This window comes from Dipodomys merriami, unplaced genomic scaffold (assembly GCF_024711535.1).
Source record: "Dipodomys merriami isolate MVZ:Mamm:240054 unplaced genomic scaffold, mDipMer1.0.p SCAF_41, whole genome shotgun sequence".
Taxonomy (NCBI): domain Eukaryota; kingdom Metazoa; phylum Chordata; class Mammalia; order Rodentia; family Heteromyidae; genus Dipodomys; species Dipodomys merriami.
In genome coordinates this window covers 12,327,487-12,354,429 of record NW_027205715.1, presented here as the reverse complement: position 1 = coordinate 12,354,429, position 26,943 = coordinate 12,327,487, and the positions used below count along the sequence as shown (strand labels likewise).

Sequence of the window (26,943 nt, the reverse complement as noted above, 5' to 3'; positions counted from 1 at the left end):
GATCTGGGATCAGGTTGCTGAGTTCAGCAAGCAGTTAGTTAATATTTGGCATCAATAAATTAAGGATATAGTTAACTATAGTTAACCCTTACCTCTAAAACCTGATCACAGCAATGGACAGAATTTTTTTTTGGGGGGTGGGGGTCTTTGGAATTGAACTCAGGGCCTGGGTGCTGTCCCTGAGCTTTTTGTATAAGATTGGGACTTTACCACTTGAACCACAGCTCCACTTCTGGCTTTTTGCTGGCTACTTAGAGATAAGCAACTCACAGACTTCCTGGCCAGGCTGGCTTCAAACTGTGATCTTCAGATATCATCCTGCTGAGTAGCTAGGATTACAGATGTGAGCTTGTTTTTTGTATCTTATTTTTATTTATTTATTTTGCCGGTCGTGGGGCTTGAACTCTGGGCCTAAGCGCTGTCCCTCAGCTCTTCAGCTTAAGGCTAGCACTCTACCACTTGAGCTACAGCGGCACTTTGGGTTTTCTGGTGGTTTATTGGAGATAAAGAGTTTCACAGACTTTCCTGCCCAGGCTGGCTTTGAACCACAATCCTCAGATCTCAGCCTCCTGAGCAGCTAGGATTACAGGTGTGAACCACCGGTGCCCGGCTTTGTATCTTATTTTTGATAAAAACCTTACTCTTCAAATGCTATCTTGAAAACTGAAGAAGAATTTCCTGGCTCCAATGAGTGTCAAATGTCAGGCCATACTTTCCTACTTGAGGTAAAAGCAATGAGGAGCAGACTAGTTATTAGTGTAAACATGTTTTCAGAAGTACCCTTACCAGCTCCCCCTCAGGACCACCAAAATCTAGGTAGAGGTTTCTGATGCCATCATCAGCAGACATTTTCAGCCGTTCAAAGGGGTAGCGGTATACAATGCTGCTGGAGCCTCCATTTTCCCTGGAGACAGTGAATCCATTTTCATAGTGGACTGTGAGTCTTACTTCTTGGCCATTTAAGGTGCATCCTGGAAAGATAGGCAAAAATCATAGCTATAACGTTTCTACCTTAGTAATTAAATAGAAAAGGGTTGTCCTAGCTTCCAAAAAAGAAAAAAAAAAAAACTTTTCTTGAAAATATATGAGGCTTTACGCTTACCTATTTGGAGCTTCCTAAACTGGGTTTGTTTTGCTCACTATCAGTTGTGGGGCTTGAACTCGGGGCCTGGGCACTGTTCCTGAGCTTTTTCGCTCAAGGCAAGTGCTCTACCCCTTTGAGCGATAGTTCCATTTCCGGTTGACTTTGGATCGTGATCCTTAGATCTCAGCATCCTGAGTAGCTAGGATTACAGGCGTGAGCCACAGGTGTTTGACTGGAGTGACAGATAAAACAAAAATTACCTAATTCTCCTCGATCCCTGACTCAAGTAAGTCACAATCATGACACGGACAACTGAGTTGGCAAGTGTGTGAGCTGTATGCAGTACTGGAGAAGCAATGGGCATAGTCCCTGCTGTTAAGGACTTTATCAATACACAAGCATCAGCATGGCATCCCTAAACGTATAAGGTAGAATGTACAGGACCTGAGTAAACCCCAATCAAAGGCATGGAAAGGTGTCCTGAAGAGAGGAGAATTCAGATAGGCCCTAAGGAACAGACAAATGTGACAGGCTGGGAGGAAGAGGAAGGATTCCCCTGAGCAAGAAGAACGAACAAAGGCAGAGGTGCCTTTCAGGGGCAGTAACTTGGTTTGGCTGCTATTGGGAAGAAGAGAATGTTTATCAAAGTAAAGGTTATACGCAGCAGAAGTTACAGTCTTTTCAAAGACAAACATTTAAAAGGGCTATCTGAATTGACAGGTCACTAACAAATGTTTCCTATCATGATAGAATGGTGAAGATGATTTCATTGTCATTTAAGAAAAGATTTGTAAAAAAAAAAAAGAAAGAAAGAAAAGATTTGTATTAGTGCAGCACTACAAATGAGGAGCTGTGACTTGGCGATCACACAGCATTCTAAGATGAGTACTGAAAATGGCCTAAGATGCTGAGTGTGTTGATCACACAGGCAATCCTAGCACCTGAAAAGGTGACATGAGTATTTTGAATTCAAGGCCACCCTGGGTTTCAAAGTGGCTCATGCTTAAAATCCTAGCTACTCAAGAGGCTGAGATCTGAGGATCCTGAGTCAAGGCCAGCCCAGGCCAAAAAAAAAAAAAGATCCCCATGAGACTCTTATCTCTAATTAACTACTCAAAAACCATAAGTGGCACTGTGGCTCAAATGGTAGAGCACTAGCCTTGAACACAAAGAGACTCAGGGACAATGCCCAGGCCCTGAGTTCAAGCCCCACAACCAACCAACCAACCAACCAAGAAAGCAAAAGCAAAAATAAGAAAAGGAGGGGCTGGGAAGGTGGCTCAGTGGTAGAGCGCTTGCCTTGCATGCCTGAAGCCCTGGGTTCGATTCCTTAGCACCACATAAGCAAAAAGAAAAAAGCTGGAAGTGGCGCTGTGGCTCAAGTGGTAGAGCGCTAGCCTTGAGCTGAAGAGCTGAGGGACAGCGCCCAGGCCCAGAGTTCAGGCCCCACGACCGGAGCTCCCTCCCCGCAAAAAAAGAAAGGACAGCTGGGTGCTGGTAGCTCATGGCTATGATTCTAGCTGAGACCTGGGTGACTGCATAGTTTGAAGCCAGCTTGGGCAGATTAGTCAGAGAAGCTCCATTTCCAATTATCTAGCAAAATGGCAGACTGGAAGCATGGTGGAATATCACTGGCTCTAAGAAAGAAAAATGCGTAAGCCCTGAGTTCAAGTCCCAGTACCAGAAAAAAAGAAAAAGAAAAGGATAAGACTTGAGCTATGCTTGGTCAATTTAAGCAGAAGGAATGGCTCTGAAACAAGCAAGTATCTAGGATTACAGGTGTGAGCTACTATACTTGGCTTTTTACTCATTGTAATTTTTGGATTTGGGTTTGTTTTTGTTTTTTGCAGTGATGGGGATAAAACCTGGGACCTTGCACATTGTAGGCAAGCAATCTACCTACTTTGTAAAGGAGAGAGACAAGTGGTAGTTACCAGTTTACCATGGAGAACAAAGTCCTAATAGTAAGTTTATGGTGTAAATTCGTTTAATACTGCAAAACCAGTTTCTTAGTAGAGAAATCTGGTACCGTTCCCTTGTTTGGCAGCCACAGGACTGTTGTGTTACCCTTGGTTCTTCTGGGCCTTGCAGGGCAATTTAAAGTAAGTCTGCCCAGGACTGTGTCAGGGAGTCTGGGGCAGCATTTCTGGTGTCTGTGCATAGGAAAAGCCAGTTCTTCAAGTATAATCAATAGGCTCATAACACAAAACAATCTGACACGGTTCTCATAGTTACTTGACCAAGGACACTGATTTATTTTCAGCTTTCTCATTATAAAGCATAGCACTTGGCAAATATTAAAATACTTAGTAATGCTGATGCCGGTGGCTCAGGCCTGTAAATCCTAGCTACTCAAGAGGCTAAGATCTGAGGATTGTGGTTTGAAGCCAGTCTGGGCAGGAAAGCCCATGACACTTTTATCTGTAATTAGCTACCAGAAAACCAGAAGAAGAACTGTGGCTCAACGTGGTAGAGTGCTAGCCTTGAATGAAAAAGCTCAGGAACAGCGCCCAGGCCCTGAGTTCAAGTCTCACAACTGACCAAAAAAAAACAAAAACCAAAACCAAAAACAGTAAATATTTGCTGATTTCATGAAACAAGAGGTGTCCTTCATGTGTTTAATTTAGTCCTAACTGTAAGTCATTTTGAGAGAAAAATGCAGGGAATATAAGCATTGGCTTTGGAGTCAGAAAAAAACCCAATTTTAGTCCTAGCCACACTGACACTAGCTCTTGTTAAAATGAAAAGGCAGGTCTCCAGTGTCCAGTGGCTCACACACATAATCCTAGCTACTCAGGAGGGTGAGATCTGAGGATCAAGGTTTGAAGTCATCCTGGGCAGGGAAGTCCATGAGATTATATCCAATTAACCATCAAAAAGCTGGAAGTGGAGCTGTGGCTCAATTGGTTAGAGTACTAGCCTTGAGCAAAAAAGCTGAGAGACAGTGCCCAGGCCGTGAGTTCTGTTTGTTTGGGGTTTTTTTTGGTCAGTTATGGGGCCTGAACTCTGGGCCTGGGCGCTGCCCCTCAGCTCTTCAGCTCAAGGCTAGCACTCTACTACTTGAGCCACAGCACCACTTCCAACTTTTTCTGCTTATGTGGTGCCGAGGAACTCAGGGCCTCATGCATGCAAGGTAAGCACTCTATGACTGAGCCACCTTCCCAGCCCCAAAGTCTTAAGATTATTTTTGTTGTTGTTGGTCGTGGGGCTTGAACTCTGGGCCTGGGCACTATCCCTCAGCTCTTCAGCTCAAGGTGGTGCTCTGCCACTTGAGCCACAGCACCACTTCTGGCCCTGTGTTCTAACTCCCAGTACTAGCACCTTCCCCATCTCCCCGCAAAAAGCAGCAAATATAGAAAGGTATAGCATTGGTATATATAAATATTATACATGAAATGATTCAGAGAGATTTGCCACAAGAGGGCGCCCCACAATGGAAAGAGATACCAACTTCTCTCTTCTAAGTGCTTGAGTAAATGCTAGCCAAACATTTTCAAGCCTCTGAAAAGAAACTCCTATCCCAAATCCTTTATTTTGTATAGCTATAAGCTTACCAAATGCTCATAGTTAAGGGTGTCTATTCATATCTTAGGCTTTCAAACCTTAACTGCAAAGTCAATGTATCTAATTCCTAGTAGCCGAATCCTTATACTAAAGCGCATATTAAAATGTTGGGCAGTGAAAATGCAATGTTGTGGTAGGGAACCATGAACATTCTTACAGCCATACACGAGGCTTAGAACACTGCTTATAAAATCCGGACACCAGGTTTCCTTCTACTATCACCATTGTAACTGCTATACTGTAGCACACTTCCAGTCTGGCACAGGTAACAATGGTTCACTTTTTTTGTTTTTTGAAACAGGGTCTTGCTGCTCCAACTTGTAGCCCAGGCTATCCTCAAACTCAAGATCCTCCTGCCTTCACCTCCCTCCCAAGGACTAGTATTATACATGCCACTGTTCCTGGTGCTAGTCTTACTTTATAATAAAGCCTACTCAATAGACAGACACTCTTGAAAATGAACTATACAACTTATAGGTGGAGACAGTGAGGGAAGGGGTGATATTGTCCAAAAAGACACGTACTCATTACCTGACTTATGTAACTATAACCGCTCTATGTATCATCTTTATAATAACAATTAAAAATTAAAAATAAAAAGAGTGAAATAAACAAATAACATAAAATAAAGCCTAATTAGTCATTGTCTTAGAATGAAATGTGTCTCTACCTAGGGAGACTTCCTTGATCAGCTCAGCTGCGGCATGGCAACCCTGAACAAGTATCCTGGTCCAGGTCGACAGATCCCGGTGTGTCTCCACCCGGAAGAGATGCATCTCAATGCCCTGCCGAGAACCTGTCCTGGTAGCAAATGTAAGGTCAGATCCAAGGGAGGGTGACCGACATCCAGATCCAGAATGTACCAACCTAGGACCACAAACAGAGAAGACATCAAAAGTAATGACTGTATCAACTGAGGGAAATGCCAGAATTTTGGCTCACTGATAAGCAAACTCTTGTTTGTTAGGGTTGGTTTTTTTTTTTTTTTTAATTTATTCTTTTTTTGGGTCCAGTCGTGGGGCCTGAACGCTGGGCCTGCACCCTGTCCCTCAGCTCAAGGCTAGCGCTCTACCACTTGAGCCATAGTAGCACTTCCGGCTTTTTTCTTTTTGCTTATGTGGTGTTGAGGAATCGAACCCAGGGCCTCAGGCATGCAAGGCAAGCGCTCTACCACTGAGCCACCTTCCCAACCCCAGGGTTGGTTTTTTGTTGTTGTTGTTGTTTTGTTTTTTGTTTTTTTGTTTTTGACAGTTGTGGGGCCTGAACTCTGGGTGCTGTCCCTCAGCTCTTCAGCTCAAGGCTAGTGCTCTACCACTGAGCCATAGCATCATTTTGGCTTTTTTCTGCTTATGTGGTTCTGAGGAATCGAACCCAGGGCCTCATGCATGCAAAGCAAGAACTCTACCACTGAGCCAACATCCTAGCCCAAGCAAATTCTTATAAAAGCCACCAGCAGTTTTTAGGTAAGTATGCTGACTTGTGCCACAGCAAGACAGGTTATTGTCTTTGTAAAGGAAATGTTGAAAGAATAAAGGTAAATTCAGGCAGCTATTGTGGCACACACCACCACAGTAATCCCAGTACTCAGGAGGCTGAGTCAGGACACACCACCACAGTAATCCCAGTACTCAGGAGGCTGAGTCAGGACACACCACCACAGTAATCCCAGTACTCAGGAGGCTGAGTCAGGAGGATGATGAATTTGAGGTCAGGCTGGACTACAAAGTGAGATCCTATGTCAAATTTTAACAATCAATAAAAGAAAAATTCCCTGGTATATTCCAAAAAGTGAATGAACATCAATTCACATAATTGAACACCTGAATGAACTGTGAGGACACTGTAAGAAATCCAAAGCAGTTCCAGAATTCTAGTTTTTTTTGAAAGATAGGAATTTATCATCTCCTTAAGTGATAGCCTTTCCCTCCCTCCCTTCTCTTCCTTTCCTTCCTAGCTCCCTCCATCCCCTCATCCATTTAGATTTTTTTTTTTTTTTTTTGGTTCTGGTCGTGGGGCCTGAACTCTGGGCCTGGGCGCTGTCCCTCAGCTCTTCAGCTCAAGGCTAGCACTCTACCACTTGAGCCACAGCGCCACTTCCAGCTTTTTTCTTTTTGCTTATGTGGTGCTGAGGAATCGAACCCAGGGCCTGAGGCATGCAAGGCAAGCGCTCTACCACTGAGCCACCTTCCCAGCCCCTCCATTTAGGTTTTTGAGTCAGGGTCTCGCTAAAGAGGCCAAATGGGCCTTGAACTTGAGATCCTCCTGCTCTGCCTCCTGAGCACTAGGATAGAAGTTCAAAGGTGGCCTGGGCAGAAAAGTCCATGAGATTTGTATCTCCAATTAACCACCAGAAAGCCAGAAGTGGCACTGGCTCAAAGTGGTAGAACACTACCCTTGAGAAAAGAGCTCAGGGACAACACCCTTGCCCTGAGTTCAACTGCACAACCAAAACCAAACCAAAACAAAGCAAAACAAAAAAATTCCTGAAAGTGTTAAACAAAGTTTCAATATGTTCCAAGTAAGATAGAGAAAAGAGACAGAATTACCATGCCATATTCAGTTTGAATGCTAATCCCAAGTGAGACATTACAAAATATAAAGTCTAGAGAATTTTTTCCTTCATACTTGATTTTGAAATCCTTGGCAGGGGGAATTTAATTCAAACCAGCTGCTGGAATCCTGCTGAGCAGCGGTTGGCTAGAACACATTGCCAAAGGCCCCCCTTTTGTGGGGAGGCCAGATGAGTTCATTGGAAGGCGTTTTAGCAGCTTTCACCCCATAAGCACACTGCCACTCAGTTTCCCACACTGTGAAGTAGCCACATTTTCCTTAGTGTCTTTTTCTCTGTCAGTCAAAAGTTCCAGGAACAGACTATCAAATTCACAACATCTACAAAATCAGTATGTATTCTGCACATGTCATGTATCTGGCTTTAAGAAATGTATAAAATAGGGGCTGGGAAGGTGGCTCAGTGGTAGAGCACTTGCCTTGCATGCATGAGGCCCTGGGTTGGATTCCTCAGCACCACATAAGCAAAAAGAAAAAAGCTGGAAGTGGCGCTATGGCTCAAGTAGTAGAGCGCTAGCCTTGAGCTTAAGAGCTGAGGGACAGTGCCCAGGCCCAGAGTTCAGGCCCCACAGCCAGAAACCCCCCCCAAAATGTATAAAATAAAAATTCCCCTTATCATTTCCATGCTTTATTTAATCTCTCACTGGCCTGAAATGCCAAATATGCTCATGTACATATAAACACATGCACAAGGTTTGGTTTCTAAGAATCTGTAAACAGCCAGGCACTGGTGGTTCACACCTGTAATCCTAGCTACTTAGGAGACTGAGATCTGAGGATCATGGTTCAACAAAGCCAACCTGGGGAAGGAAAGGCCATGAAACTCTTCTCTCCAATTAACCAATTAACCTGGACAGAGCCCGGGCCCTGTGTTCAAGTTCCACGATGAACAGAAAAAAAAAAAAAGCATCTGTAAATATGCAATCAATTCAAACTGTATTTCATGTTATACCAACCAAACAATGCTATCAGGTTGTGAATTATAATTAATTGTGAGCACCCAAGATCTTTTTTAGTGTCTTTTCCTTTCACATGTTTTCATGCTATCTTTATTCTGTTCACTCACAAGAATACGTTCTAGGGTATTAGAAATAAAAATACAGAGACTGAACATTCAGTTGGATGCAACTGGTTCATGTCTATAATCCTAGCTACTTTGGAGGCTGAGATCTGAGAACTGCAGTTGAAAGCCAGCCCAGGCAGAAAAGTCTGTGAGACTTTTATTTCCAATTAACTACCAAAAAGATAAAGTGGAGCTGTGGCTCAGGGACAGTACTTCCCAGGCCCTGAATTCAAGTCCAAGGACCAATACCAAAAAATTAAATAAATAAATAAATAAATAAATAAATAAAAAGAAAATTCAGCCCTTTCTCATTACTCACACAAATCTCAAGTCTCCTCTTTGCCCTGCACTAAGATAACATGCATACCACCCTTCAGCTTGCCTTACTCGGAGGACAGACCCTGTCTCCTTCCTCCCCTGCTCTCCTCAGTGGCTAGGCTCCCCTTCAGGTTAATAAAGGATTTGCTAAACTCCCCGTGAGGATTCTGTCATCATCCCTACCCAATCAACAGGGCCACATGGAAAAGCCAAACCTCTCACCTGTCTGTCACCTTTGATTGTAATCTGCCAGTACTTTCTGAACAAGGAGGAAGAAATGTGGGCTGTTGTATTAATTAAACTGGTAAAGAAACAACAGGATTAGAAGCTGGGATCCACTTAGTTAATGGCTAGTTCGGTTTTCATGTCTAGGTTGTCCAAATAATACATTTGAATTCCTCATATTTCACATAAATGTTGACTACTTGTAAGAACTGCTGAATCTTTGCTCCACTTTTAACAAAGACCAAAGCCAATCTTAAAAAGTATGCCCATTGCCAGGCGCCGGTGGCTCATGCCTATAATCCTAGCTACTCAGGAGGCTGAGATCTGAGGATTGTGGTTCAAAGCCAGCTTGGGCAGGGCAGGAAAGTCCGTGAGACTCTTATCTCCAATTAACAACCAGAAAACCTGAAGTGGTGCTGTGGCTCAAGTGGTAGAGCGCTCACCTTGAGCTGAAAAGCGAGGGACAGCACCCAGGCCCAGAGTTCAAGCCCCACAACTGACAAAACAAAACAAAACAAAAACAAAAAACTATGCACATCTTTGATACAATTTCCATTAAATAATTATCACTATTATATTTAAAGTAAGCCTATTTTGAGCAGTTACAATGTGGTAAGTACCAGTCTCGGCATTTTGCAAGTATTAACTCAGTGAATGCCACGCCCCATCTCACTGGGTCCACTTGAAGAATGAAAACTGGCACAGTTCAGTAATGTGCTCACAATTCTTTAAGAGGAAGAATAAAACTCTTCACTGTGGGTTGGTCTCTGACCCTTTTATTTAATCCTGTTTTTGTTTTAGTCATAAAACTTTTATTCAGAATAATTCACATACCATACAATTTACCCATTTACTTCAATGCTGTCTTCTATATTCATAGCTGTACAACCATTATCATATTTTGAGTGAGCATGTTTTGTTTTTTGTCAGTCGTGGGGCTTGAATTCTGGGCCTGGGTGCTGTCCCTCAGTTCTTCAGCTCAAGGCTAGTGCTCTACCACTTGAGCCATACCGCCACTTCTGGCTTTTTTCTGTGTATGTGGTGCTGAGGAATCGAACCCAGGGCCTCATGTATGCAAGGCAAGTACTCTACCACTGAGCCACCTTCCCAGCTGAGGGAGCATGTTTTTATCACTCCTAAAAGAAGCTCTATGCCACTGGGCCTTGGTAGCTCATGCCTATAATCCTAGCTACTCAGGAGGCTGAAATCTGAGGATCATCTTTCAAAGCCAGCATGGGCAGGAAAGTCCGTGAGACTCTTATCTCCAATAAACCACTAGAAAACCGGAAGTGGTGCTGTGGCTCAAGCAGTAGAGCATACTCAAGTGCAAGGACAGCGCCTGGGCTGGCTTTGAACCGTGATCCTTGGATCTCAGCCTCCTGAGTAGCTAGAATTACAGGCGTGAGCCACTGGCGCCCGGCTTACACTGTGTTTTTGATTATAGCTGGAGCTCTACCACTTGAGCCATACCTCTATTGTGGTATTTTGCTAGTCCATTGGGGCTAAGAGTCTCTTGAATTTGTCTCCCTAGGCTGGCTTTGAACTAAGATCCTCAGAGCTTAGCTTCCTGTGTGGCTAGAATTATAGGCACCAACACCCAGTACATGAAACAAAGAAACCAGGAAAATTTCCTCTATTTCTTTTATCCTCAAAAAATACAGACCATTTCTAGTTTGTTAATCACTGTATTTCTAGTTCTTCTTACTGTCAATAAGTATCATTTATTTTTGTTTTTGTGTGGTATTGGTGGGCAAATTCAGGGCTTTGTACAAAGTGATCTAACATCTGTCTAGGGCTGTTCTTTCTTAATGTGTAGCTTCTGTGACCCTCTTTCCCTCCCCTCTTCATCCCCAATCTCTCTCTCTGAGACAGAGCCTTCCTTGAGGCTAGTTCAGACTAGCCTCAAGCTCACATGTACCCCCGACTGGACTTGAACTTATGATCCTTTGGCATTAGCCTCTCAAGTGCTAGGATTACAGGCATATGCCACTATGCCTGGCTGATCTTTTTTAAGTCTCCATAAAATCTAATTTGACTATGTTGTCTAGTCTTACATTTATTATTACTTGAGTGAGTACCCTGGCCCCTCTAAATCTATATTTATTCTTTACCCTTCTAATCTGCCCACATCTGGCATGCTAGAAACATTCTATTACTTCAGGTCAAATAAATGTTTATTTGGCGGAATCAAAATTATCTGCATTTACTTTAGAGAAATGAGAGAATATCTTGGCTATATTGTGTGGTTTATCCTCAGTACCACATTCTGGTTTAAGTAATTTCACCATTCAGTCACAACTGTAACTAGAAACTACAATTTCAGTGGTTTTCTAGTCATGGTCAATAAAATAGAGGAAGGGAAAAAAGCCCATTATCTCCATGACTAAGCAAGTCTTGAAGGCAATGGTTAGGAAGCTGCTTCAAAATTTAAAAAGCGGGGCTGGGAAGGTGGCTCAGTGGTAGAGCTCTTGCCTTGCATGCATGAGGCCCTGGGTTCCATTCCTCAGCACCACATAAGCAAAAAGAAAAAAGCCGGAAGTGGGGCTGTGGCTCAAGTGGTAGAGTGCTAGCCTTGAGCTGAAGAGCTGAGGGGCAGCGCCCAGGCCCAGAGTTCAGGCCCCACTAGTGGACCCCCAAAAAAACAAAACAAAATTTAAAAAGCACACATGAAAAAACTAGTGTCAGAAACAATTCATTCTAAACTAGAGCTGCAAAATGATCAAGAGCTGTGAAAGGTTTTGTCTACCTCAGTGACTGAAATGCTGTTTTTGGCAGTGAAGATGGAATTCACTTTACCATTCTTGAGATTTGAGTATATTTTCCCCTTTACTCCTACCTTGTGGCAACAAGAGGGTAGCTATGGCATGGCGATGCCCAGGCATCTCTTGTCCATGGCATACAGTCATAAAGCAGCAAGTCCTTCTCAGTCACAGCCATGAGGACAGGCCTCCATTGCTGTCTTCCACCATCCAGCTTTGCCTGCAACAACAGTAAAATCCAGAAGTTACTACAGTGGTATATATAGTGATGGCCCAGTGGATCTCCTTGTTTCTCATCTCAACTGACTTAAAAACAGGTTGCTTCCCACTAGTAGGGATTCTTCACTGGGAGGTGTAAGGTGGTATGTGGACTTGAAAAAGCTCGCCAGGCACTGGTGACTCAAGCCTGTAATCCTAACTACTGAGGAGGCTGAGAGCTGAGAATCGCAGTTTGAAGCCAGCCCAGGCAGAAGTCCTCATGAGATTCTTATCTCCAAATAACTACTCAAAAACTGGAAGTAGAGCTATGGTTCAAGTTATAGATGGCTAGCCGTGAGCAAAAGAGCTCCTGGACAACATTCAAGCCCCAGGACCACCAAAAAAATGAAAGAAAGAAGAGGAAAGAAAGAAAGAAAAGAAAAGAAAAGAAAAGAAAAGAAAAGAAAAGAAAAAGAAAGAAAGAAAGAAAGAAAGAAGGAAGGAAGGAAGGAAGGAAGGAAGGAAGGAAGGAAAGAAAGAAAGAAAGAAAGAAAGAAAGAAAGAAAGAAAGAAAGGAAGGAAGGAAAGAAGGAAGGAAGGAAGGAAGGAAGGAAGGAATGAAGGAAGGGCTCACACTACAGTACAGACTTCACCAAATGAAGACATTTTTCCCCTGCTCTAAAAAAATTATCACTAATTCTAATTCTAATTATTATATCTAATGATTAGAATTAAATATAGTTTCAGAATATTTTAATGTGTAAACCTAGAGTAACATCTTCTAACTACAAGGTAGAAACTCAGGCTACTCCTACTAGTAGGACAGAAAATCTTCCTATCAAATGTCTGCAGAATCTAAACAGCAACAATTTTTAAATGTTTGTGAACAAGATCTATAGTAAGTACTATTTTGCACTGCAGTCCAATACACATATACATATTAGTGTTTTCAATATTTTCCAATATATCTGGAATATTTTCCAACCACAAGAGAATATGAGGCCTGAATTTTAAGTCATTCTGTTTGCCTGCTGCCTTAACTTCTAAGGTACTGTTTGCTTTAAGCAGAGTCCTAATGCTGCTTGGTGGTTTTGGTTGGGGTAGCAGCATAAGCAGCCTTGGGCTCTAATATTGAGTGTCTGGCTGGAGAAAAAGGGATATTAATGTTAAGGCTTCAATTTGTTTGTGTCTAAGCATCATCACATTAACATACACCTAGCTACACAATACCCTTCTCCAAAATTTCTAATAAACAGAATTGGACAGAACTAAAAGTGATTACTTATTCTCTAAATCTTTTTTTTTTTTTTGGGGGGGGGGGTTTGGTTGGTCATGGGGCTTGAATTCTGGGCCTGGGCACTGTCCCTGAGCTCTTCAGATCAAGGTGAACAATCTACCACTAGAGCCACAGTGCCACTTCCGGTATTCTGGTGGTTAAATGGAGATAAAGAGTCTCATGGGCGGGAGGGGGGGGGGGAGGGGGGGGAGGGGGAGGGGTAGGATGGGGGGGCAGGGGTAGGATGGGAAGGGGAAACAAGGGAGGAGGCTACAATGCTTGATAAGAAATGTACTCATTATCTTGCCCATGTAATTGTAACCCCTCTGTACAGTATTTTCACAATTAAAAAAAAGAGTCTCATGGCCTTTTCCTGCCGGGCTGGTTTCGAACCACAATCCTCAGATCTCAGCCTCCTGACTAGCTGAGATTATAGACATGAGCCACCTGCAGCCAGCTTCTTCTTTTTTTTTTTTTTTGGCCTGGGTGCTATCCCTCAGCTCTTCAGCTCAAGGCTAGTGCTCTACCACTGGAGCCACAGCGCCACTTCCGGCATTTTCTGTTTATGTGGTGCTGAGGAATCGAATTCAGGGCCTCATGCTTGCAAGGCATGCACTCTACCGCTGAGCTACCTTCCTAGCCCCCCTGCAGCCAGCTTCTAAAGTTCTTTTTTTTTCTTTTTTCTCGGTCGTAGGGCTTGAACTCTGGGCTTGGGCGCTGTCCATGCGCTCTTCAGCTCAAGGCAAGCGCTTTGCAGCTCAAGCTACAGTGCTACTTCTAGTTTTCTAGTGGTTTATTGGAGATAAGAGTCTCATGGAGTTTCCTGCCAGGGCTGGCTTTGAACCGCAATCCTCAGATCTCAGCCTCCTGCGTAGCTAGGATAACAGGCGTGAGTCACCAGTGCCTGGCATATTTTTTAAAAGTGATTTTATAGGAAATACAAGCGTTTCATTTGGTGACTTCATGGAATTTTGAGTTCTTTAATTTTATTATTTTTGAGTTATTTTACCATGAGCCAGGTGCTGGTGGCTCATACCTATAATCTTAGCCACTCAGGAGGCTGAGTCTGAGGATCACAGTTTGAAGTCAGCCTAGGCTGTAAAGTCTGAGACTCTAATCTCCAATTAACCACCAAAAAGGCAGAAGTGGAGTGGCGGCTCAAGTGTTAAGGCACTAAATGAGCAAAAAAACACCAAGGCCCTGAATTCAAGCCCAGGACCAGCGAAAGAAAGAAAGGAAAGAAAGAAAGAAAAGAAAGAAAGAAAGAAAGAAAGAAAGAAAGAAAGAAAGAAAGAAAGAAAGAAAGAAAGAAAGAAAGAAAGAAAGAAAGAAAGAAAGAAAGAAAGAAAGGAAAGAAAGAAAGGAAGGAAGGAAGGAAGGAAGGAAGGAAGGAAGAAAGGAATGAAGGAAGGAGGGAAGGAAGGAAGGAAAGAAAGAAGGAAAGAAAGAAGGAAAGAAAGAAAGAAAGAAAGAAAGAAAGAAAGAAAGAAAGAAAGAAAGAAAGAAAGAGAGAGAGAAAGGAAGAAAGGAAGAAAGGAAGAAAGAAAGAATAGAATCATAAGATTGGTAGTATCTAAAATGACAAAGCAAACAAACCTAGCAAACCTAATGCCCTTAATTCTGTAGCTAGTAATGCCCCCTTCCCAATACATGTAGTACACATAAGACCTTGGATTTCATTCCAGTAATAGAAATAATGAAACAGTAATAAGAATATAGCCAGTGGCTGGGTGCCAGTGGCTCACATGTGTAATCCTAGCTATTCAGGAAGCTGAGATCTGAGGACCGTGGTTCAAAGTGAGCCTCGGCAGGAAAGGCCATGAGATCTTTAGCTCCAATTAACCACCAGAAAACTGGAAGTGGCGTTATGGTTCAAGTGGTAAAGCGCTACCCTTGAGCTGAAGAGCTGAGGGACAGCATTCAGGCCCAGAGTTCAAGACCCATGGGCCGACAAAAAAAAAAAAAAAAAGAATATAGCCAGGGGCTGGAATGTGGCTTAGTGGTAGAGTGCTGGCCTAGCATGCATGAAGCCCTGAGTTCCATTCCTCAGTACCACACAAACAGAAAAAGCCAGACATAGCACTGTGCTTCAAATAGTAGAGTGCTAGCCTTGAGCAAAAGAAGCTCAGGACAGAGCCCAGGCCCTGAGTTCAAGCTCCAAACTGGCAAAAAAAAAAAAAAAAAAGAAAGAAAGAAAGAAAAAAGAATTTAAGTAGACCTCCAAAACCAGGCAAGCAAAAGTAAAATCAGACAAACAGGTTTCCACGAAACTGAAAAGCTTCTCCACAACAGAGTTAGCAGAGTAAAGAAACAATTAGCCAAGCACCATTGGGGCTCACACCTGTAAGCCTAGCTAGGCTCTGAAGAGGCTGAGGCCTGAAGATCATGGTTTGAAGCCAGGTGGGGCAGAAAAGTAAAATCCTATCTCCAAGAAACTACTCATAAAAAGCTGAAAGTGTCAGTGTGGCTCAAGTGGTAGGCTAGCCTTGAGCACAAAGAGCTTCAGGGACAGCACTCAGGCCCTGAGTTTGAGCCCCGAGAATAACAAAAAAAGAAAGAAAAGAAACAATAAAATGACTGTGGAAAAAAATATTTGCATATCATACATTGAAATAAAAGGCAAATACCCAAAACATGTAAGGAATGCAAAATACTCAAAATGAGCAAGGCTGGGGGGGAGCTCAGTGGGAGAGCTTGTTTGCTTAGACATGTGAAGTTCTGCTTTTATCCCCTCCCCCTACAAAGATCTGAATAGGCATTTCTTACATGAAGACATACAAATGACCAAGACACATGAAAAGATACTCAATATCTAATCAGGTGAATGCAAACAAAAACCACAATGAAATACATTTCATCTGTTAAATTGGGTATTATAAAGAAGATGATTGAGGACAGGGACAAGAGGAAGGGGAATATGGTGAAGGAGGTGAATCTGTTCAAAGACAACATGAATGTGTATGGAAATACAACAAAACCCTCTCATATTACAAATGTATGTTAGTTCATGGAGAAAAAAAAATGAGGGCTAGCATAGCTCAGAAGAATACCTGTCTACCAAATACAAGGCCCTGAGTTCAAACTTCAGTATGAGCACATTAATGGCTGATTCATCCCTTTCGTTTTGATAAGGGTGTTGTTCAGACAGGGTCTCCGTAAGTAGCCCAGGATGGTCTTGAAATGTGATTCCCCTACCTCAGTCTCCCAATGCTTTAGTTATTTTTCTCAGCAGGGTCTTACTTTTTACCTGTACAGCTCAGGTCATGATCCTCCTATTCATACTTCCCACATAGCTGAAATAACAAATGCATATCAACATACCAAGGTTTTTTAAATTATTTTGAGATAGGGTCTTGTAAACTTTTTTCTGTGGCTAACTTCAAGCTGTGATCCTCTAAATCTAGCTCTCTAAGCAGGAAGAGTTAGACATAAGCCACCATACCCAGATCAGACACACTAATTAAATAAGAATAAAAAAGCCGGGCGCAGGTAGCTCACCCCTGTAATCCTAGCTACTCAGGAGGCTGAGATCTGAGTATCATGGTTCAAAGCCAGCAAAGGCAGGAACATCCATGAGATATTTATCTCCAATAAACCACTCAAAAACCGGAAGTGGCGCTGTGGCAGAAGAGCTGAGGGACAGTGCTCAGGCCCAGAGTTCAGGCCTTATGACTGATTTAAAAAAAAAAAAAAGACTTGGAGAATCACAATTTGAAGCCAGCCCAAACAAAAAAGTTTGTGAGGTTCCATCTCCAATTAAGCAACAAAATGCTTGAGTAAGTGAATGGCTCAATTGACAGGGTGTCAAGTATAGGCAAGAAAGCCATACAACGGTGCAAAGCCCTGAGTTCAAGTCCCAATACTTGTCACAAAAAAAATTAAAATATAAAGTTCTGGGCTGGGAAGGTGGCTCAGTGGTAGAGCGCTTGTCTTGCATGCCTGAGGCCCCTGGGTTCGTTTCCTCAGCACCACATAAGCAAAAAGAAAAAAGCCGGAAGTGGCGCTGTGGCTCAAGTGGTAGAGCGCTAGCCTTGAGCTGAAGAGCTGAGGGACAGTGCCCAGGCCCAGAGTTCAAGCCCCATGACCGGACCAAAAAAAAAAAAAAAAAAAAAAAAAAAAAAAAATATATATATATATATATATATATATATTATATATATGTATATATAATATATATTATATATATAAAGTTCTATTCATCATGTTATCTTTTCTATCAGAGAAAATATATGTTCATATCTTCTTATACTCACACACACACACACACACACACACAAAATGTGAAAGGATTCACTAGGGAAAAAAAAGTAGCCAGGCACCCATGGCACATGCCTCTAATCCTAGTTACACAGGAGACTGAGATGTAAGGATCACAGTTCAAAGCCAGCCTGGGCAAGTCCATGAGACTCTTTGTCTCCAATTACCATCAGAAAACCAGAAGTGGCACTATGGCTCAAAGTGGTATAATACTAGCCTTGAATGAAAAAGCTCAGGGACAGTGCCCAGGCCCTGAACAGTTCAAGCCACGACCAACAAAAGAAAAAAAAGAAGAAAAAAGAAAAAGAAAAAGAAAAAGGAAAGTAGGGGCTGTGATATGGCTTAGTGGCAGAGTGCTTGCCTAGCATGCATGAAGCCATGGATTCGATTCCTCAGTACCATATAAACAGAAAAGGCTGGAAGTGGTGCTGTAGCTCAAGTAGTAGAGTGCTAGCCTTGAGCAAGAGAAGCTCAGGGACAGTGCCCAGGCCCTGAGTTCAAGCCCCGGTCTGGCAAAAAAAAAAAAAAAAAATCCAGAACCCTAAACCCTAGAAAAATAATAATAATAAAATAAAAGTAACTACCCTGCCTTGGGGGTAGGGATGGCAAATAGTAAATGGGGGGCAGAAATGAGTTAAATTTTTTACTGACTTCTGAACCATGTGAATGTGTTACCTGTTTAAAATAAAAGATTCCTGGGGGCGGGGGGAGGATGGGAAGGGATGGGAAGGGGAAACAAAGGAAGAGGCTACAATGCTTGATAAGAAATGTACTCATTATCTTGCCCATGTAATTGTAACCCCTCTGTACAGTATTTTCACAATAAAAATAAATAAATAAATAAAATAAAAGACTCCTAACATTTCTGCAAGCATAGAACAATTACTACTCAATCCAGTTTCTTTCTTTGTTTTTAGGAGCCAATGATTTAGTCTATTTCTTTTCTTTTCTTTTCTTTTTTTAATTCTTTTTTTTTTTTTTTTTTTTTTTTTTTGCCGGTTGTGGACCTGAACTCTGGGCCTAGGTGCTGTCTCTCAGCTCCTTAGCTCAAGGCAAGCACTCTACCACTTGAGCCACAGCGCCACTTCTGGCTTTTTCTGTTTATGTGGTGCTGAGGAATCGAACCCAGTGCCTCATGAATTCAAGGCAAGCACTCTACCACTGAGCCACCTTCCCAGCCCGATTTAGTCTATTTCTTACCTACTAGGACACACATGAGTCAAAGAGACGAAGAAAGTTTAATGAAAATGTAAAGCCAGTGAAAACCGTGTGTATGTATACATACACACACACTATATAAACAGGGACCAGACAGATAAATGCAGCGGGGAACCATTCTGGCTCTGATAAGGGTCCAGTGAACTCTGGCTGCCCTGCCTGCTAGCCTACCTGTTCTGCCAGCCAGGCAACGTGCTTGACTTCCTTGCTGCCTCCCGCTGTACTGGTAGCACCAAGCATGGCATTGAGTTCTGCCAACACCTGTGGGAGGAGAGCCATTATGTTGGTGTGGATAGCTACGAACCAGGAGTGTGCAGTGGCTGTATCCTTGCAGCGGAGGATCAACGTGTTCCTGCTATCAGGAGAATGTAGCTCTATCAATCTGTGTGCAAAAGAAAAGAAAAAATGGAACTAGGTCAGAAGTCATCACACCTACCAGAGTTTAACACACAAACTGAAAATCTAATTTAATTTTGCATTTCTCAAATAAAGGCACTTTTTCTCCATTCTCTAGAGTCCAATTCCAGAGAAAACCACACCTAGAAAAATAATCATCAAGCCGGGCGCTGGTGGCTCACGCCTGTAATCCTAGCTACTCAGTAGGCTCAGATCTGAGGATCGCGGTTCAAAGCCAGCCCGGGCAGGAGAGACCCTGAGACTTTTATCTCCAATAAACCACCAGAAAACTGGAAGTGGCACTGTAGCTCAAGTGGTAGAGCGCTCGCCTTGAGCTGAAGAGCTGAGGGACAGCGCCCAGGCCCAGAGTTCAAGCCCCACGACCGACAAAAAAAAAAAAAAAAATTATCAGCAAACTTGACTGCTGGATCAGTTGTTGTACAAGGTTAATGAAAGGAACTGATAAGGCACCTACATTATAGTCTACAGAATATATCACTTTGCCTTAATTCCATATCCAGAAATGTAAAGTGATACTTGCTGAACTTCTTGGGTCAAAAGTGGAACTGATATTCTAAAACTATCTAGATAACTCTAGTATGTTATTAAAATATACAAATAATGAACTAAGAAATTTTTTTTGGTTGGTCCTGAGGCTTGAACTCTGGGCTTGGGCGCTGTCCCTACACTCTTCAGCTCAAGGTGAACGCCCTACTGCTTGAGCCACAGCACTACTTCCAGTTTTCTAGTGGTTTACTGGAGATAAAGAGTCTCATAGACTTTCCTGCCAGGGCTGGCTTTGAACTACAATTACAGGCATGAGCCACCGGCGCCCAGCAAATAAGCTAATTTTTAAAAATGTGCATGAACAAATTTCTTTTTCCTTTTTTTGCCAGTCATGGGGCTTGAACCCTGGGCCTGGGCACTGCCCTGAACCTCTCTGTGCTCAAGGCTAGTGCTCTACCACTAGAGCCGCAGTGCCACTTCCAGTTTTTTCTGTTTATGTGGTGCTGAGGAATCGAACCCAGGGCCTCATGCATGTAAGGCAAGCATTCTACCACTGAGCCACATTCCCAGCCCCATATGAACAAATTTCTTATAAAGCAATTGGGGGGGGGGGGGGAGAGAGTACTGTCATGTGTTCTGGATAAAGTACTTACTAAGATAAGTCAAATAAATAAGTGACTAACATACATGGGAATGCATTTATCTTGGAAAATGGAAAAACGAAAAAGCTATTATGAATGTCTCCCCTGGTGGGTCAGAAATTGACAAAGTGTTAGTCACCAAGGAGAGAGCCTTATTTTCTGAAGACAATCTGTACTGCTTTGAAGTGCTTATTAGCCTATCACCGACAAGCACCTCATACATATACCAGCATTTCTGCTTTGAAGCTTGACTCCATCTCCTTTGCCCTATTTTTTGTTCCTTTTTCAATTTTGCACATTTTTAAGCCCTTTTCTGTTGCAAAGAGTCTAAGTTGTCTTATTTTATATGACAAATATTTATTCTCCTTTGAACTCTGTTTGGTCTATCCTTTCGTTATTTTTGTTTGCTTGTTTAGTTTGGGGACTTAACTCCAGGCTCAAACTCTTGCTTTCAATAGGGGCAGGTACTCTATCATGTCAGCCCGTGCAGCCTTTTGCTGACTAGTTGGAGATAAGGGTCTCTTTTTGTTTGTTTTTCTTTTATTTTGATCAGGCTGGATCCAAACCTCAGTCCTCAGACCTCAGCCTCCTGAATAGCTAGAATAGAGGCATGAGACACTGGTGCCTGGTAGTAGATCCTTTCTTAGATAAATATTTATTGGCTCCCACTATGTGGTAAATACTATAGTAGATACTGGTGTTGGAGATACAAAAACAGAAAAAAATATCTTGCCTCCATTCTTGTTGATTACCATCAGTCTAAATGAAACAATGATAAAACAAAAATAAATAATTTCTGGTAAAACAGAATTACCAGTTACAAAAAGGGCTGTAAAGGACTGTAATTTGTCGGTGAAGTAGTGTGACTATTACTTCAATGCTCCCATGATGGTAGTGGCAAAGCAGAACTGGCAAAGAAAACCTCTAGATCTCTAAGTTGGCATCATACTATGAGATAATCTATAAACACATCTATCTGGTAGAGTATCTATACTAACTCACATGCCCTAACAGTCAGTCTATCTACCTTTAAAGTTCTACAGCAATAGTCCAATAGGACAAAAGTCTTAGAAAATAGCCAAAACCCAAATAACTGAACAAACACTTTAAAACGTTCACGTTTGAAAGCTCATTTCCCTTAGAGAATCTTGAGACAACAGATTTCATGAACTACTTGCTTTTGATTTGGATGTAGATCTGATTAACTCATCTATTTGATTCCTTATCCTATATGTAAATATAGTGAGAGGAACCAGGGGATCTGAATATAGAAGGTCTTGAATAACAGGTTAAGTCTTGTTACTAATTAGTAAGCAATATGGAATCATTTAGGACTTTAAACAAGGGAACAAAGTGACGAACACAGTACACTGAAAAGATTATTTTAGGAGATACATCAGCAACCATATTATAGCAGCATTATTCACTATAGTCAAAAGGTGGTAACATCCTAGATGCCCATCAATGAATGAATAAGCAAAATACATTTAAAAAAAAATCAGGCCAGGCACTGGTGGTGCACACCTATAATCCCTAGCTATTTAGGAGGCTGAGATCTGAGGATCGCAGTTCCAAGCCAGCCTGGGCAGAAAATCCGTGAGACTCTCATCTCCAATTAACCACCAGAAAACCGGAAGTGGCACTGTGGTTCTACTGGTACAGCACTAGCCTTGGAGGGCTGAGGGACAGTACTCAAGCCCAGAGTTCAAACCCCACAACTGAAAAAAAAAAATCAGGGTTCAAGTGGTAGAACACTTGGTGCTCTATCTTTGAGGCCATTTAAATCTCAGTACTCCCCAATCCCCCCAAAATAGCCAACCAACTAAACAAAAAAAAAAAAAAAAAAAAGGAAAAATCCTTGCTGCAACATAGATGAACCTCTAAGATATTATGTTAAGTAAAATATGCCAGACATAAAAGTACAAATATCATATGAATATACTTATGAGTTATCTAAAGTAGCAACCCAGAAACAAAGCAGAATAGTGGTTGTTAGGAGCCGGGTAGAGGGGGAGTGAGGAGCTACTTTTTTTTTTTTTTTTTTTTTGTCGGTTGTGGGGCTTGAACTCTGGACTTGGGCGCTGTCCCTGCACTCTTCAGCTCAAGGCGAGTGCGATACCGCTTGAGCCACAGCACCACTTCCAGTTTTCTAGTGGTTTATTAGAGATAAGAGTCTCACAGACTTTCCTGCCCAGGCTGACTTTGAACTGCGATCCTCAGATCTCAGCCTCCTGAATAGCTAGGATTACAGGCGTGAGCCACCAGTGCCCGGGGAGCTATTCTTTAGTCAGAGCAGTTTTTCTTTTATAATAAAGTACTGGAGACTTATTGTGTATTATCATGAATATGTTTAACATTAACGATTTTAGTGCATAAATATGCCTAATATGGTAAACTATTTTGGGCCTGAATGCTGTCCCTCAGCTCTTCAGCTCAAAGCTAGTGCTCTACCACTTGAGCTACAGCACCACTTCCAGTTTTCTGGTGGTTTATTGGAGATAAAGAGTTTCACGGACTTTCCTGCCCGGGCTGGCTTTGAACCGCGATCCTCAGATTTCAGCCTCCTGAGTAGCTAGGATTACAAGCATGAGCCACTGGCACCCGGCTACTTTTTTATTGTAAAAATACTGTACAGAGGGTTACAGTTATATGAGCAAGGTAATGAGTACATTTCCTATTGAGCATTATTGCCTCCTCCTTTGTTTTCCCCTACCATCTCTTCCCTCCCATCTCTACAACTACCCCCCCCACCAAAGTTGTAAAGTTCATTTTCAACATATGTTTTGTACATCTCATTGTTACAATGGGTCAACCTGCATCCTTATTTAAGCATTTTGTTTTTTCCCTTCCCCTCCCTGAATAGAAAAGTGTACATACAAGATACAGGGCACTGATATCAAATACAGTGAAAACAGGGGTTATACTGTGGGAGAGGAACATACAAAGTAATATGGTAGACTTTATGTGCCATATTTTCTTTATCCATTCATTAGTTGATGGACATTGAAGTTAAATCCATAACTTGGTAATTCTTCCTTAATTAATTTGGGTTTGAACTCAGGGCATCCCTTTTGCTATGCAGGCATTCTATCACTTGAGCCATACCCCTAGTTCTTTTCTGTCATTACTTTTGGTTATTTTTCAGGTAGGGTCTCAAAACATGATCCTCTTATCTAAACCTGCCATGTAGCTGGGATCACTATATCTGACTAAAAGGGGTCTGATGGCTTTTTGCCAGTGCTGGCTTTAAATTGTGACTCTCTTAATGTTTACCTCCTGAGCAGCTAGGATTATACCTGTGGGTCACCACACCTGACCCCTAACTTGGTTATTGTGAATAGTGCCATAATAAACATGGGAGCCAGGTGCTGGTGGCTCCCATCTATAATCCTAGCTATTTAAGCCAGCCTGGGAAGAAAGTCTGTGACTCTAATTTCTAGTTAGCCACCAAAAAGCTGGAGGTGAAGCTGTGGCCCAAGTGGTACCATATATCATCATAGAGGTACCATGTATTATCAGGCTGAATGTTTTCTAGAAGAATCTTTTGATATCCACCTAGTTACTTTGGCATTAGTCAGAAGAAAATCCTTTAAACATATGCTAAATAAATGTTCATTGGCAAAACCATGACAAGGAATTTCCTTCACTCCTCCTACTGACCTACATAGCACTAAAGATAGTACTCAGTTCGTCCTTCAAGTATAAAATAGTCACTTTCTAGAGGAAAAAAAAAAAAGTCTTTGCATTTCATGTAGCTCCTGGGACAATGTCCAGACTGGCTCCTTTGACAAAGTATAAATTCTGAAAACCCCATTAACAAAGATTGTAGTTATTACTAACTGAAAGAACAGAAAAAAAAATATTACAAATTACAGCTCATTAAGCACAAGTGAGCACTGGATACCTTGGGGCTCAAAAGAAGGAAAATAGGCAGTGGGCTATTTCACAGGGGAAGATCACTAATTTATGAAAAGAGAAAGTACAATATCTTGAAAAGGGATTGTAAGACAGAAAATTTAAGAAGAGAAATCAAAAAGGATTGAATCTAGGATCTATGGGAATCTTCTTAGTAGATAAAAACTCTCAAAACTTGCAAAGGGGATAAAGTCATATCTACAGTCTGTTTGAAAAAAAAAAATCAGCTAGGCTCACTCCTGTAATCCCAGCTATGCAGGAAGCTGAGATCTGAGGATCTTGATTCGAAGCCAGTTTGGGCAAGAAAGTTCCTGAGACTTTTTATCTCCAATTAACTACCAAAAAGCCAGAAGTAGAGCTGTGGCTCAAATGGTAGAGCACAGTGGCTCATGCCTGTAATCCTAGCCACTCAGGAGGCTCAGATCTGAGAATTGTGATTTGAAGCCAGCCTCTTCAGAAAAGCCCTCATAGACTCTTACCTCCAATTAACAACTCAAAAATCAGAAGTGGCACTATGGCTCAAATGGTAGAGCCCTAGCCTTGAACAAAAGAGCTCAGAGACAACCCCCAGACTCTGAGTTTAAACTCCAGGACCCGCACCAAAAAGAAAAATTCAAATGCAAACTCTGCTAATAAAAGTAAAGAGGCATGTGCCAGTAATTGGGCCCAAAGGAAAGAAGAAGAGACAGCTACAATGTCAACAGTTTTGGCCTCTAGTCAAACCACTGAGGATTTCCTAAGAATTAGACAAATTTAATCAATGTTTAGATACATATAAGCACAGGATTCTATAAGTCTGGCCTATATTGCTTTTCTGCAAGAGAAGAGTCTTAGATATGACTTAATTCAATTTAGTAATAAACATGTGATTTTACATGTTATAAAGCCAAATTTCTTTCTTTTTTTCTTTTTTCTTTTTTTTGCTTGGTCGTGGGGCTTGAACTCTGGGCCTAGGCACTGTCCCTCAGCTCTTCAGCTCAAAGAGAGCAGTCTACCACTTGAGCAAAAGAGCCACTTCCCATTTTCTGGTGGCTAATTGGAGATAAGAGTCTCAGAGACTTTCCTGCCCAGGCTGAAAGCCAAAGTTCTTACATGGAGAATAGCCAGTGTGAAGATGACTAAGATATTGTAAACCAGTGCAAAAGACACAGACAACATTTTCCAAAAGTGACCTCTAAGACACCTTGTTCTTGCTAATTTTACATTGCCCACATATTGTTTGCTAAGGAATGTGCTCATGTTCTGTCCCTTCACTTCATCATTATTTATTTAGTTTTCAAGTTCCACAATGAAATACTTAACAATTATCAGAAGTATCTAGTATCTAGTGAGGCTATGAAACTTGATTGTGGGGAAGGAAGTAAACTTCTTCCTTCCTATGAACTTACTCATTCCGACAACATTTTGCTTTTTTCTTCCAGCTCTACATAATGGAAGCAAATCAAAGTACTAAAGTAGCAGTAGAAGCAATAGTAACAATAGTGCCTTACATAAATAGAGGATGAGCCACAAAGATATTCTGCTACATGCACCAGATTGGCTAACATTAAAAAGGCTGATACCAACAATGTTAGTGAGAATGTGAAGCCAAGGAAACTTTCAGACATTGTTGATAAGAACATAAAATGGCAAAATCACTTTGGGAGTTTGGAAGAATGTCTGGTAGGGTTTCCTCGACCTGGTGCTGGTACTGGAGCTTGAACTCAGGGCTTCTTACTCTCACTCAGTTTTTTTGCTTATGGTTGGTATTCTACCACTTGAGTCATGCCCCAAACCCAGCTCTGAGCTAGTTAATTGGAGATAAGCATTTCTTGGTACTGTCTGAGAAGGCTAGCTTCAAACCACAATCCTAACATCTCAGCGTCCTTGGTAACTCAGAGCCTTTCTTTGAGAAGGTGGCCTAGTAGGGATTCAAAACTAGGACTGTCTGATGGCAGAGCTCAGCCCTTTCCAGCTCTACTCTATTCCCATTTTATACCCCAGGGGTAACCACCAATATACAGTGTGTTGTGTGTCTGTCCAAATTTTTCATAAACACACACACACACATACTAGTGTAACATGGCACTTGCAAAATTTATCTGTATTAATCTTTCTTCTGTATAACTGAGTTAACAGACAGTTGTGTGATATTAGGCAAGTCCTTCAGTTCAGAGTATGATGTTCTTGTTAGGTACAGCTCACCTGTTTTCCAGATCTGGCATGCTTAGGTTTCTAGCAGCAAAGCACATCCTGAGAGGGATGACTTTCCTGTCCTTGGTGCTGTTCTGGTGTTTCGGAGAACCAGAGTCCTCACTGCCACTAAAGCTTGGTGATTGGGGAGCCGCACCTTCCCATGGCAGGTCTGATACTAAAGATGGCTTCTTGATATATGGTGTTACTTCTCGGATGAACTTGACTATGAACAAAAATCAGTGAACAAGGTTAGCATTTTCTTTCCCATGAAAAATGAAAACTATGATAGTCACATGTAAGTAGTATTTACAACAAAGTAAAAACACAAAATTCAAGAGCCATGAATCTCGAGATAGATTTCAGTGCTTCCTGAGACAACACCATGTAGCTTCAGACAATTCTTTGCACTTAGAAACGTCTTAATGCTTCTACCTGTTGGTTTACTATCTACTGAAGCCATGTAGAATAAACAATTTCTCTTCACACGAGAACATTTCAAATATCTGAGAGATGTGTTATTTCTTTCTTGCTCTTATTCATACTAAGTAAGCATCATTACATTCTAAAAAACATAACCTAAAAATAAAGTATAATCAAGATAAGCACAACAAAGCAGGCTCAACAGATAGCCTTGCTGTTTCAAAATGTCCTATTAACATCAAGGATACCTCAAATTAAAATACAGCTTTCAATAGACAAAAGACTTTTTCCTTTTATGTTCAATTTTAGGACTCATAAAACACTTCTTTTACCTCAGTCATGACTGGCATATTATGTTG

General features: G+C 41.8%; 1 protein-coding gene across 1 annotated transcript in view; it reads right to left on the bottom strand.

Moving 5' to 3' along the window:
* Nucleotides 1–26,943, bottom strand: part of LOC138807050 (beta-2-syntrophin) — a 77,735-nt gene that overhangs the window by 7,603 nt on the left and 43,189 nt on the right. Inside the window, exons 2-6 of the mRNA XM_069992628.1 lie at nt 26,174–26,387; nt 18,702–18,912; nt 11,659–11,801; nt 5,319–5,515; nt 787–971 (exon numbers count right to left, since the gene is read on the bottom strand). Coding sequence (XP_069848729.1) covers nt 787–971; nt 5,319–5,515; nt 11,659–11,801; nt 18,702–18,912; nt 26,174–26,387 — 950 coding nt within the window. The remainder of the gene's footprint in view (nt 1–786; nt 972–5,318; nt 5,516–11,658; nt 11,802–18,701; nt 18,913–26,173; nt 26,388–26,943) is intronic.